We start from the raw sequence: 14,569 nt of genomic DNA on the forward strand, positions 1-14,569 counted from the left end.
TGCGATTTTATAATATAACTTTAAAAAACAAAATGTGTGATAAAATACAAAATACTTAAGAACTAATTTTTTATGATTTTTAATAGACGGATTTTGCCATATTGTATATACGACTTTGAGGTAATTTAAATTTACTTCTTAAAATAATGAAGAAAAACTTGGTAATTTTTTAAAGGTTTGAATAACTTGAGTCTACAGATTGATTACTAATTAAATTACCTGTACTGTGTAATAACTTCATTTTAGGTGTATATTATTGGTCTAGTTGGGTGATTTTTTTTCCAATATATGTAACAAAAATAAATTTATTGAACGAAATATTTTTGGGTGAGAAAATTATAATGTTATGTTATATGTTGTTTTTGGTTGTTGTTGTTGTTGTTGTCCTTGTTATTGTCATTCTTATTGGTGTCATTCTTGTTGTTGTTGTCCTTGTTATTGTCATTCTTATTGGTGTCATTTTTGTTGTTGTTGTCCTTGTTATTGTCATTCTTATTGTTGTCATTCTTGTTGTTGTTGTTGTTGTCCTTGTTATTGTCATTCTTAGTGTTGTCATTCTTATTGTTGTTGTTGTTGTCCTTGTTATTGTTATTGGTGTCATCTTTGTTGTTGTTTCCTTGTTTTGTTCTGTTGTTGTTGTTGTCCTTGTTATTGTCATTCTTATTTGTCATTTTTGTTGTTGTTGTCCTTGTTATTGTCATTCTTATTGTTGTCATTCTTGTTGTTGTTGTTGTTGTCCTTGTTATTGTCATTCTTATTGTCATTCTTATTGTTGTTGTTGTCCTTGCTATTGTCATTCTTATTGCGTCATTCTTGTTGTTGTTGTCCTTGTTATTGTCATTCTATTGTTATCATTGTTGTTGTTTCTGGTTGTTGTTGTCCTGTTATTGTCATTCTTATTGGTGTCATTCTTTTGTTGTTGTTGTCCTTGTTATTGTCATTCTGTTTTGTCATTGTTGTTGTTATCGTTGTTGTTGTTGTTGTTGATGTTGTGAGCTTTGTTGTTCTTGTTTTGTCATTGTTGTTGTTGTGAACAGTATCAATTTTAAATACCATTAATACTTGATGAGTGTGTTAGGCAACGCTGACTTACAGGTCATAATGTGCCGAGTCCTTCCTTCCTTCCTTCCTTCCTTCCTTCCTTCCTTCCTTCCTTCCTTCCTTCTTCTTCCTTCCTTCCTTCCTTCCTTTCTTTCTGTATATGACCTTCCATAACCCTATCACTGTCACACACACACACACACACACACACACACACACACACACACACACACACACACACGCACACACACACACACACACACACACACACACACACACACCTCGACGTGATGATCCCATAAGCGGATTCAACGTAATAGATAATCTGTGTTCTCTTCTCTTTTATACTCCATGGATTTAATTTGGGGTGTACAGTGTCGATGGTGTACAGTGTCGATGGTGTACAGTGTCGATGGTGTACAGTGTCGTATGGTGTACAGTAGTGTCGATGGTGTACAGTGTCGATGGTGTACAGTGTCGATGGTGTACAGTGTCGATGGTGCGTACAGTGTCGATGGTGCGTACAGTGTTGATGGTGTAGTGTACAGTGTTGATAGTGTAGTGTACAGTGTTGATGGTGTCGTGTACAGTGTTACTATTTTTATAAGTATTGTTTTACCTGTCAGTGAGCATTTAAAAGGACACAAGACGGCACGCAGTACAATCTCACGCTTAAGTGTCTTAGAGCTGTGACCTTGACCTCTGACCTCCTTAAATAAAAATACATAGCAGTTATAGGTGTTGTTATGAACCACATTATAAGTCTTTCAGTTATCGTGTGAATAGACAGGTTATAGACAACACGACATGTCCTACTCACTCGATTCTGTCTACTTGTATAATTGGACAGATTGATGCCTTTCACTGTTTTACCGTTTTTACCGTTTTACCGTTTTTTTCCGTTTTTTCCGTTTTTACCGGTCAATCGTTTTAATGGATCTCAACCCTAATGGTAAGACTAGGTTAGTTTTGGGGTCCATTAGGACTTGGGGCCCATTGATACCAGTCACTCACCCCGTGGTACCGAGATCATTTGCACTCGACACAGGTAAATGCTAAACCTTGAAACCAACGCCAGGTGACTTCCAGGTAAATAGCTTTGATCTCTCGCCAACTAAGATGAACCCGTAGTCTACTTGTAAATGCAGAGCAATTCTCTCTCTCTCTCTCTCTCTATCTCTCTCTCTCTCTCTCCATTGTCCTTCATTCCCTTCCTCTTCCCTCCTCTCGCCCTCCTCCCTCTATCCCCCTTTCTCTCCCTCCCTCTCCTCCCTCCTTCTCCCTACCTCCCTCCCTCCCTCCCAAACACGATACACACACAGTAAAAGAAAAACATAACCCGTATATAACTTTTCTCATACCCTCGGGACCGTCTTTACTGCACCACCAACTTGCATAACAAAATTACAAGTCTTCCGTTATAGACTTAGTTGTAAACCTCTTGTGAACAGAAGTGGAAACGTTTTTATGAAGAGATATTTATTTTTTTGTTTTTGTTTTTTATTTTGTTTTGTTGTTTTTTGTTTTTGTTTTACCATTTTGAGAGGATTAGTGTGGAGAAAATTGTCGTGGAAACAGACAACATATTTTAACTCCAGTGACAAAGGGAGGAATTGTTTGTCTTAGGTTAGATTAGAACCTGACACCTTGTAAACAGACTCACGCATTGTAAACAGTCTGACTCACTTTAAACAGAATGATGCACTGTAAACAAGCTGACTTACTGTAAACAGATAGTCGTAGTAGTAGTAGTAACATCATTAGTAGCAGCAGCAGAAAGAATATTCCCCACATCGGGTAAACTATCAGCCTAGAGCCACATAGAGACTAATTTACCACTATCAGCCCTAGGGGAAAACTGGGGGAAATTTCGGATAGTGGAGACGGTCGCCTTCCTCTTCCCTCACCTTCACTTTCTCCCCCAAAACGAACCTTGGCGGGGAAAATTGGGCCAAAACGAAATTGTGACGCTCCTTCAGGGATGAAATTGGGACGTAAACGTGAAGATGAAGCTGGAAAATTATTAATTAAGAATGTAGGAATAATTTTTAAGACCGGGAAGATATAGGGAATTTGGGTAGATATTTCCCTTGGGTATAGGAATATAGCTTACTGATAATTTATGCATTTTTATAATAATATATAATAAAAAAAATATATCAAAATTAAAAGAAGGGGACAGTAAACATGTCTTGTAAAAAATAAAATAAAAATAAATAAAAAATAATATTACTTACCCCCAAAAATGTAGTGATAATAAAGTATTGAAAAAAGATCACGTATAGGGAAAAAAAGAGGAAAATCGGGGAAAAAATCAGGCTTAAAAAAATGCATATACAGAAAATTGGAAAAGTTTGAGTTATAATATATGAGAGAGGCGCAGAGGAGATGTGAGGAAGATGGGTCAAGATATAGGGGAGGAGGAACCGCGATATAGGAGGGGAGATGTGTCAATATATCGATATATGATCATATGAAGAGAGGGAGAGAGAGAGGGGGTTCAAGGAGTAGATGGAGGAGAGGGAGAGGATGAAGGAGAGGGATAGGAGGAGGGAGGGAGAAGAGACGGAGAGAGAGATTGGAGGAGATTTTATTTAATAGAAGAATTGAAAACACACACACACACACACACACACACACACACACACACATACACTGACAGTTGTTGGTTACCTCACTACAGCGCCATGAGGGGAGGGGGGCGGGGTGGGGGGAAGAGGGGGGGTAAATTGATTTGATATTAACTCTTGTCTAATCTCTCCCTGCCTAACACAACAGACTTTATTATTACTATTTTCCTTTCGTCTCTACTTCCTTCTCTCCCTCCTATACCTACCCTTCCTGTTCCTCTTTCCCCTCACTCAGCTTCCTTCGTTATCACACCTCTCCCCTTACCCAATATATCCTCCTCTCTCACTTCCTTCCCTATTTCCTCCTCCTCCTCTTCCTCCTCCTCCTCCTCCTCCTTCTCCTCTTCCCTTTTCCTCACTCAACATTTTCCATTTTATCCTCCCTGCATCTCCCCTTCTTTTCCTCTCTTCTCATTTGTATTTCCTTCACCCTGACTCACACTTCCTCCCTTACTCCCTCCCTTCCTTCCTTTCCCTTCCCTCCCACACTTTCCCTCCTCAATTTTATACAATCACTTAATTCACTTCCCCCTCCCCCTAACCACACACCCCTTCCCTTTCATCCCCCTCCTTAACTTCCTGGTCCGCCCTTCCCTCTCCCCTTGTTTCTCGTCCTGATCCCCCCTCCCCAATTATTCTTCCACATACCCTTCCACATTCCCCCCCCCCACCTCATATTTCTCTCCCTTTTCTCTCTACTCCCTCTCCACTTTACTTCTGGAGAGGTGAGTGGGTGGTGAGGGAGGAGAGAGGGAGAGAGAGAGGTGGTGAGAGTAATGTTTATATCATTAGTGGGTAGCGTCTTTCCCAGTGCCTAATGCTTTTGTAACGTCCACGCTGATTGGCTGTCTCGGTCCGCCATTTTGGATTACGTAGGCAGGTAAACAACAAAGCCAAAGGGAAATTACAGAGATACATAACTGTGGAAGAGGAGTAGTTGTGTCTCAGTGTGTCATGGTGTTGTGTTGTGTTGTGTTCCCCGTGTGTTGTGTTATTTATAGTTGTGTTGTTTCGAATTGTGTTTCCCGCGTGTTACTCAGTTAGTGTTAATTAGAGATGATGGGGGAGGGGGGTTATTTCCTTCACCGTGGGGTATTTCCTTCACCGTGGGGTATGATGCCTCGTGGCTTCTCCTTATACTGTACCCAAGTTATGACTCATACCCTTGTTGACTCAAGCCGACTGGGGGGTCACGTGGGTATGGGAGGGAGAGAAGGGGTAATTGTCACCAGTAATCAACTATATTAATACTGGGATGACAGGGCTTTTGAGGGTCATATCTGGGACAGGTATCATACTATAGTTTACTCCCTCGATACGTCTCTCTCTGACCAAATATATATGAAAACCCTCAAAGACTGTTGTGTTTTTGGGGATCTTCAAGTCATACTTGTGACCTCTGACCTTATTGTTGCTTTTGTCATTATTATTGCTGCTGTTGTTGTTATTATTATTATTATTATTATTATTATTATTATTATTATTATTATCATTATTATTATTACGTCCTCACTAGTGATGATGTCTAACCAAGAGAGGGACAGTAGCTGAGGGTGAACACTCGGGTGAAATGCCTGTGGTCATGTGATGGTTTGTGGTGTGAGAATAGGCCTTGGGAGGGGGAAGGAGAGGGGCGGGGGATGAAATAGGGAGGGGATAGTGAGGGAGAGGATTGGATTATAAGGGGAAGGGGAGAGAGAGGGTTGGAGGGGAAAGGGAAATAGGGAGGGAAGGGAGATGGGGAGGGAGGGGGAGGATGATGGGTGGTACCTACTCACGCCCACGCCCTCCTGTGTACTCGTAGTCATGCAGAGTGTGGTTATACTGTCACGTGTAAGTTTGTATGTGTGTGTACTTTATGTCCGACCACATGTACGCTTGGTCATGAGCAGCTCGGAGGTGTACAAACTGCCCATGTATAACAACGAGGCTGAGAAGTGTTGCCAAGTCGATGTTTATACCTACTAAAAGATACACACACACACACACACACACACACACACAAACCTATACTTACACTACGATACTCTCACTGGTTTCACGTACACGATCAATACCTACACTTCCTGATTGTGCATATGGTGGGTGTAGCCAGGCATGGTGTACAGCGTGTAGTGTAATGACCGGGGTGGGGTGTAGGAGAGTCTGGCAGCAGTGGGCTCGTGGTGCCTCGTGTGTACAGCCCGTGTTTACAGTAGGGAGGAGGAGAGTGTCTGTCTCTGTCTGTCTATCGGTGTCTGCTGGGGTAAACTGATATCTACCTAACACCTCCGGGAGAATTACATCGTCTATTGATAAGTTGTTGTGTGTGTATCTCTAACGTGTTAATCCCGTGTTATGTAAAAGAGATTCAATCCGTGTAAAGAGCATTGAGTGTAGCCACGGAATCGCTACTGTAACCCATGTTTAAGGGACATTATAAGTGCATTAATTTTGCCCTATTGTTGACTTTGGGGGCAAGACAATGATAATATGACTTAGAAAATAATAACAGTAACATAGTGAGTGTGAAAATAACATAGAAAATGATGTTGTGATACACGCACACACACACACACACACACACACACACACACACACACACACACACACACACACTAAATTACTTTATTATTATTATTATTATTATTATTATTATTATTATTATTATTATTTCTCACCTGCAACAATAATTTTAAACACCATCCACTCATTATCGGTAACTGACTGACTGACTGACTCATTCACACTGTACTATATCCAACTATAACTTAAATTTAATTGCGTCAGTAGCACTATATGTGAGTGTCCTGCCGTAACTCACAGTGGAGAAGAATTGATTTCTACGCCAGGGTGACTCATCCCTGGAAAAGGTTACTCATGCTTGTTTCATGTGAGTGTCCCAGTGTTTGAAAGGCCACTCAATACTGGTGCGAATGTCCAGATGTCTCACTAGTGCGCATGTCCAAGTGACTTTGTTCGTGCGTATGTCTCAAGTGTCTTACGTACCGTGCAAAGGACAGCCGCAACTAGACAGCCACGTACAAAGGACTGCCCCTACTATTCAACCACGCATCAAGGACGGCTCCTACTATACAACCACGTACAAAGGACAATCACACAGAGGGTCGGACAACCACGCCGGAAATGCCGACTAATTATCGTGTACTTGTATTGGGCATTTAACCGAGGGGACAGAGCCCTGACAAAGCCCTAACAGAGCCCTAACACCACTGACTCTAACCTAACCTAACCGAGGGAAACGAGCCCTGACCAGGCCCTAACAGAGCCCTAATATCACTGACTCTAACCTAACCTAACCAAACCAAACCTAATTTTTACGAGTCGATCCACCTGTTCTCAGTTATACATAGAGGTATATACACCATACTCATTGGTCTATCTATAGTTATACCTGTATATACTGTGCTGTTATATATTAGCTGTGTATATATACCAACATATAGTATAGGTGTATAGGGTTTGTGTTATATATTGTCAGTAAAAGTGAGAGCATTTTGGTGGTGACGATTTTTTGTGTGAGTTTACCCTGTGTTAGAGCTCGTTTTCATTGTTATTGCACTTGTCTGTTATCACCTACTCTCTCTCTCTCTCTCTCTCTCTCTCTCTCTCTCTCTCTCTCTCTCTCTCCCTTTTCCATGTCCCTGGTCCTTTCCCTCTCACTCCCCCTCATTTCCGTGCTTCTTACCATCCCTTCCCTCCTCTCCACTCCCCTTCTTCTTCCCCTCTTACTCCTTCTCCTCTTCCCCTCCTTTTTCCCTTTCCCCTCCCTCCTCTTCCGCCTCACTCCCTCGCCTCCATTTCTCCCCTCTTCTTCACCTTCTTCCTCCCTCCCCCCCCCACGCCACCATGCCTGAGGGTCACCTGCACAGTGTTATGGACCATTGTTGACAGTGGACACCATCAAACTGTGAGATGACATCACACATCCCCTCCCCCTCCCCTTGTGTTATCTCCTCCTTTTCTTCCTCCTCATCGTCTTCTTGTAGTGTGTGTGTGTGTGTGTGTGTGTGTGTGTGTGTGTTTGTGTGTGTGTGTGTGTGTGTTGTGTGTGTCAGGGAGTGAGGCAGATTTGCTGTGTTCTTCCTCCCAATCTCTCGTCTTCCGCCCCGTCACACCTATACACCTTTCACTCTTTATCTCTTCACTCTTACGTTATGACACAACTCTTATCACTCCGTTCTGTCACTCTTAAGTCTTCCCTTCACTCATTTACTTAAGTCACTCACACAGGTAACTACGTCTTGTACGCGATACCTGGAAATGTATTATTATTATTATTATTATTATTATTATTATTATTATTTGTATTATTATTATTATTATTATTATTATTATTATTATTTTTATTATTATTATTATTATTGTTGTTGTTGTTGTTGTTGTGCTATATTTTCTACTTTAATTAATGAACAAGTACCAGGATTATCATGTGTATTTTAAATTACTTCGAAAATCGATATTATACAGAAAAGACAGTTTAGTGGCTGTTATGTTTACTATGGTTGATGTTAATGTTTATATCTGTGTTTTAGGGATGTGATATATCTAGCGAAGTTTGCCCCAAAATTTATATCATAGAAAATGTGATTGGAATAAGGACCTCGAGTGTTAGTTGTGATCTGGACATATCAGGTTGAAGTGCCTTGTGAGTTCTGATGGACACAGGTGTAAGATGTGAGTGATCAGAGGTGTGTTTAGTGTGTACGTGAGACAGGGTGAGTGAGCGCCAGATATGTACGGCCGCCAGAAGATGCACGAGGACCCTGTGACATGTGGCTGTGGATTGGTCCGCAGCCCAGCACGTCACAGGCGCAGCAACCAATCAGAGCCCGTCACCAGACTCTACTTCGACTACATACGGGTGCCGAGGTAAGTGTAATTACCTTGTTTTGTTTGTTATTTTGTGCAGTTTGGTGTTTTTTATGCCCTGGGTTGACTAAAATGACGAAATATTCCCCACTGGCTAAAAAGAACCTGTAACATAACAAATATAAAGGGAGATGAATTTTGCATTAGGTTAGGTTAGGTTAGGTTAGGTCAGGTTAGGGGTAAAACGCTAACAATGGAGGTGAGTGGTGGAAGGTGTGTCGCGAGGTGAGGTTTACCTGTAATTGTATTGTTGTGAGTCCTGATTAGCACCTTGGGGTACCCCGCGCCAGGAGGGTGTTGCCATGATCTGAATTTTGCCATGACCCGAGTGTTGCCACGTCAGGAGGGTGTTGCCATGACCCGAGTGTTGCCACGTCAGGAGGGTGTTGCCATGATCTGAATGTTGCCATGACCCGAGTGTTGCCACGTCAGGAGGGTGTTGCCATGAACTGGGTGTTGAATCACTTTCGCTCAACACGCGTGTTTCATAACTACTTGGGCGTGGGACCTTAACGTTAACCTAACCTCACCTAACCTAATCATCGGGTGAAATAAATTGGGTTGCTAATTCTCAGGTAATTCAAATAAACAGATTATAGAAAGATTAATTTAAAACAATTGGCATCTTAGACTACCTGGTCCGGTGATCTGAGGTGACGGATAATTACTCTCACCTACCTGTAATTACCGCCTCCCCTGCCCCACCTCAGCAGGCAGGGGTCAAGCACCAGGTCCAGGTACGCTGCGCATTGTCTTACGGTAACCTGGTCTGGGGTGGGGTGGGGTGGGGTGGAGTGGGGCGGGGCGGGATGGGTTGGGATGGTTGTCATGCCTGCCACCTCTCCTACTGGTTTGTGGATCCCAGGCACCTGTACTGACCGGACAGATCACCTGAAGATTAGACACCCCAGCTTATTTCACCTGAAGATTAACCTACCTGTGAGAGTTAGCTTAGTGTTAGGTTAGGTTTGGTTAGGTTAGGTTAGGCAAGGTTAGGTTTGGTTAAGGTAGTGTTAGATTACGTTAGTGTTAAGTTAGATTAGGTTACGTTAAGTTAGTGTTAAGTTAAATTAGGTTAGGTAAAGGTTAGTGTTTGTGTTAGATTTAACCATCAGATGAATAAAGCTCTAGGATATAATATAATCTTCAGGTGATCCGAAGACACCGGTAGTTAAGGTGGTTCAAGATAGACTAAATTGGTAGTAGGTCATCAGAGGAGACGGTAGTTAGGGCCAGTGCACGATAAACGTAAGTTATTGGTACCTTGGTGATGAACGAGTAGTTGGCGGCGATGGTTTATGTAAATTGTTGGTGGTTGTTAGTGGTTGTGGGTGGTGGTTGTTAGTGGTAGAATGGTGGTAGTTGTTAATGGTAGAATGGTGGAAGTTGTTAGTAGAATGGTGGTGGTGGTTAATAGAATGGTGGTGGTTGTGAGTGGTGGTTGTTTGTGGTAGAATGGTGGTTGTTGCTTGTAGTGGAATGGTGGTTGTGATTGGCTGTTGATAATGATAGAATTGTGGTAGTTAATGGTTGTTGTTGTTCGTGGTAGAATGATGGTTGTGGCTGGTTATTGTTGTGAGAGAGAGAGAGAGAGAGAGAGAGAGAGAGAGCGTATAATACTCCTGTGTAAGTAAGATTTAGTAATGACTGAACGGTATAAGAGTTATGGAGATGTTTCAATATGCAAATTAGGAGATAAGCCTATTGGATAGTTAAGCAATTAGAAGCTCGTTATGAATAGTTAAGAGGTTATTAATAAGAAGACAGTGGTTTAGAGAGACTTGTAGCGGCAAATAAACTATAAATGGGTTAGAAAAAAGTTAAGATTATATAAATGAAATAACTGGATGAAAGATGGATTATGGGGGACGTCAGAGTCTCTTGGAGATAGAGAGAGAAAGAACGAAAGAAAGAAGGAAGGAAGGAAGAGAAAGAAAGAAAGAAAAAGAGAGAGATGGTTCTGAACAGGTGTGACAAGTTTAGAATCAGTAGAGAGTAACGCAGGTGAGAACGGATCCCAGGTTCTTAATAAACTCCAATGTAACCCAACCTTCCCTTTTGCACCGAGGCCCAATGTAATAGGATGCATTTGAACTGGGACCTAATATGACTGGTATCACATTACCATCACTATCACCATTACCATACACTATCGCCGTCACCATACACCATCGCCACCACCATTCACCATCACACTGTTAATAAGGTGTAATGGCACTTCATCACCTTCAGTAGGAACCAGTCATACAATGTTCACCTTCAGGAAGCAACAACCAATACACCCCGTGACTGTGGCCATAAATATGTTGAGATAATTTATGTGTCGAGTGTGGGAAGGGGGGTATAGGAAGGGAAGGGAGGGGGTGAGGGAGTATGGAAAGGAAGGGAAGTGAGGTAGAGAAGGGTAATGAGGGATGGAGGGGTGAGGGATGAGTAGAGTGGGAGGGGAGAGGATGAGGGGGCTAGGGTATGGATGAGGGGGCTAGGGTATGGATGAGGAGGGTGAAAGGGAGGCAGAGCGTCCTACGGGAACCCATAAAGGCTGGAAGCTCTCTCTGGCAGCAGGAAATATTGACATGATAAATATTCTTTTTGTGTTGATAAATGATAAGAGAAATCTGAGCTATAGAGAGAATTGATAAAGTGAAGAGGCAAGAGAAAGAGAATTACTCCTCATTTTTTATTGCACATCCGAATTTTGTGACACATCCCTTTTTTGATACACACCTCATGTTTTATTGCACACTTTATATTTTGTTGCACATCCCATATTTTTTGGTTGCACATCCCATTTTCTGTGTAGTGGTCCACCAGTTCTCGTCGTTGCGGTGTGTCCCGTTTTTCGTAACGATGTGGTATATTTTCATGGCTGTGGCAGTATTATTTTTTTATTTATTTTTTTGTAAGTAATAACTAAAAGTTTTTCGTTAGAGGAAGTCATTGTTATAACAGCACACCGCGGCCATCAATGTGTACAGGTATATCTCACTATCTTTTGTTGCGGAGTTAATTACTGTAGTTGTTATTTTTTTGCTCGTGAACCCGTTTGTGTTTTTGTTGAGTTCTACTAAATGTTGGTCTTGTGGGTTTGTTTTGATTTGTTTTCGTTTGTTTTGTTTGTTTTGTTTTCTGTTGAGGTGGGTCCTGGTTTATGTGGTTAGAGGGTTATTGGGTCCCAGTCCTGATAGACCTCAACCTAACCTAACCTATTTTTACCTAACCTAATCTAACCTAACCCAACCCAGGTAGATATGACTCCCAAGGTAGACATAACTCAATTAAACATGACTCCCAGGTAAACATGACAGGTAACCGCAACGTAAATACTTATTTTCTTTTACACTGTCGATGAACCTGTCTTACTGGTCTCTCTCCTCCCCCTACCTTCCCCTCCCCTCCCCTCCCCTCTTCCCCTTCCCCCTCTGCCCTTTCCCTCTCCTCAGGTGATTGATGACTGTCCACTATAAGATCTTGATGAATGTGACGATATATTTAGGTTGGGTCTTTGTGTGACGATTTACGGAAGGTCTTTGTGACGGCGAGTGTGACGATTTAGTTTTCAGGAGGTCTTTGTGGAAAGTCTTTGAGGGTGACGAGTGTGATGGAAGATCTAGAGTAAATTTTGTTGTTGTTGTTTTAGGACGAATGACGTGTTACTGAGAACATTTATCTATGATTACCTGACGAAGAGCATGGGAACGCTGCCAGGTTGTGTTTACGAGACAGCATCAATAACTCAGGGTTGAGATAATACGAAATCTTACCACAATAGTTGCCTAATATATAATCCAAGGCATATATGTATACCTAAAAGTATAGGCGGGAGGTTACCAGGATATCTATAGGTATATATCATCAGATTGGGAGGTTATATAAGTAGGAATATATAATTAAAGGAGGATATACCTATAGGATATATAACCCAGGGAGAATTGGGAGGGTTAGTAGAGGGTGATTAAGGTGTTGATGGATGGTCCAACACAAGGGAGAGTCATCAGTACCTGTCAAAAGAAGGGGGAAGAGGGTCACCCTACCTGACCTCCGTGTCCTTTGTAACTCCTGAAGGTGCTGCTGGATACTGTGTGAGGAGGACATGTACTGACGGTGTTTCTGGCCTTCAGTAACTTCTACACTACCGCAGGAGGACCGGGAGTGTACACTTGAGGGTGTTTCGGCAGGTGGAGGTGATGTAGTGGGTCAAACCTTGAATAGAAACATTAAGATTTACCGTAATGTTTATATGTCGTTGATTTAGAGCTTCACCCACCTTCAGCATCCTTATCTACTACCAAACTTCCCTGGTGACCAACTGTTCCACCAGACTCTTGCTGCTGGGTCTTCTGCATAATGCTTTTGGTATTGTCAGTTAATATGGTAAAAAAAAAATGTTTATGAGCTCAAACGTTAATGTGATTATTAGGTCATCGTCATCTTAAGAACACGAAGAGCTGTTGTTATACCATCTTGGCGTTTTCGTTATCGTCTTCGTCGTCGTCTTCGTCTTCGTCTTCGTCTTGGTTTTAAGGCGTCTGGCTCAGTGTGAGTGTTTAGCCCAGACGTGTTAAACAGAAGAGAGTTTGTATATGCTCGCGGTGTTCTGGTCTCACTGTTTACAACTGTTGCTAACTGTACAGGTATTTTTAACTTTACATATTCTACCGCGTCTCACACCACCGTGGAAATATTTTGGCGTGGTGAGGCGGAACTAGACGTTATGTTTTCCATACGTAAATTACCTCCCTGGCGCACCTATACTGACCAGTGAATAGAGATGAGTGACTTGAGGCGTTTCCATTAGTTCAGGTGTTGGTGTGATCAGGTAGCGTAAAGGCTCACTGTACAACCACACCTGTAACACCATCACAATAAATGCGTCACTTTAGTCAATAGATTGAGACACAAAGTATTATTATCCTATAATTAACCTTATAATATCAATCTTATATAAGTCCTTCATTTATCTTTCTTATTAAACATTATAAGAGTCTAATAATATCATCAGTTGACTTGAGGCTCGTGGGGGTAGAGGAAGGTGTGTGAGAAACAAGCCTCTGCCTCCCTCTCCTTCACCGCCACTGACGTACTGCTGCACCAATTTATCTGGAATATAAACTAGAATGCCTCATACATATACAACCCAGGGGTGGGGAGCACGGGTCTAGGGGGGCAGAGACGAGAGGGGTTGGGACCTGAGGGGGGGACCAAAAGGGAAGGTAGGGACCAAAGGGGGAGGGGGAGGGGGGGGGCAGAGACCAACTATGTAAATGGTGTCTCTATCCCAGGGTGAGGTAGTGTGTGTGTGCTGCTGGAGTCGGTTGTTATTACTAGACTGCTGGCCGGACCTCTTATGAATAACTAAGAGTGGTGGCCGTGCTCACCAGACAGCCCTCCATAACGTGAGCTCCGGTAGTGGTGTGGGAGGCAGGCCAGATAATCCCCAGACTAACCTAAACTAACCATTAGGATCAGGGTCCATAGGGGCTGGGTGCCAGAGGTGCCTTTCCATATCCTCTATAGTATATATCTCTTTGATGTTCAGTAAATCCGATGTTTAGTTATTATTTTGTGTTTTTATTACACGTCGTTCATAAGCACTTTTACGCCATGTTGATGTCATTCGTCGAGTTTAGCAGAAAAACAAAACACCTTAATTTCTCTCTCTTGGTTGGGTTCAAATTGATTGTTTTGATTAAGGAGACTCGTGGTCGTCCAGCGGTGCCAGGAGTGTGTGTGTGTGGGAGGCTGGACCCTCGCCAGGACTGAGGAAAACCATCTTGTGAGAAATGTGTGAGGGAGGGAGGGGGTAGGCTTACGTGTGTGTGTGTGTATAATAATAATAATAATAATAATAATAATAATAATAATAATAATAAACGGTTTATTAATAGAGTTGCAGCCGGTGGCTGAAAATATACAGACTTACATTTGATTTAGACATAATGATATAATATGCATTGAATACATTTACAGGGCTGTACAGTACATAAATCAGGTGTTGTTTATTATTTTAACAATAGATGGGATGG

At 42.1% G+C, this 14,569-nt stretch overlaps 1 protein-coding gene across 1 annotated transcript in view; it reads left to right on the plus strand.

Moving 5' to 3' along the window:
• Positions 1–14,569, plus strand: part of LOC121875969 — a 199,443-nt gene that overhangs the window by 33,674 nt on the left and 151,200 nt on the right. The window contains exon 2 of the mRNA XM_042380788.1: positions 8,207–8,543. Within this exon, the coding sequence (XP_042236722.1) occupies positions 8,407–8,543 (137 nt within the window). The 5' untranslated portion in view covers positions 8,207–8,406. The remainder of the gene's footprint in view (positions 1–8,206; positions 8,544–14,569) is intronic.

This window comes from Homarus americanus, unplaced genomic scaffold (genome assembly GCF_018991925.1).
Source record: "Homarus americanus isolate GMGI-L3 unplaced genomic scaffold, GMGI_Hamer_2.0 scaffold42818, whole genome shotgun sequence".
Lineage (NCBI taxonomy): Eukaryota > Metazoa > Arthropoda > Malacostraca > Decapoda > Nephropidae > Homarus > Homarus americanus.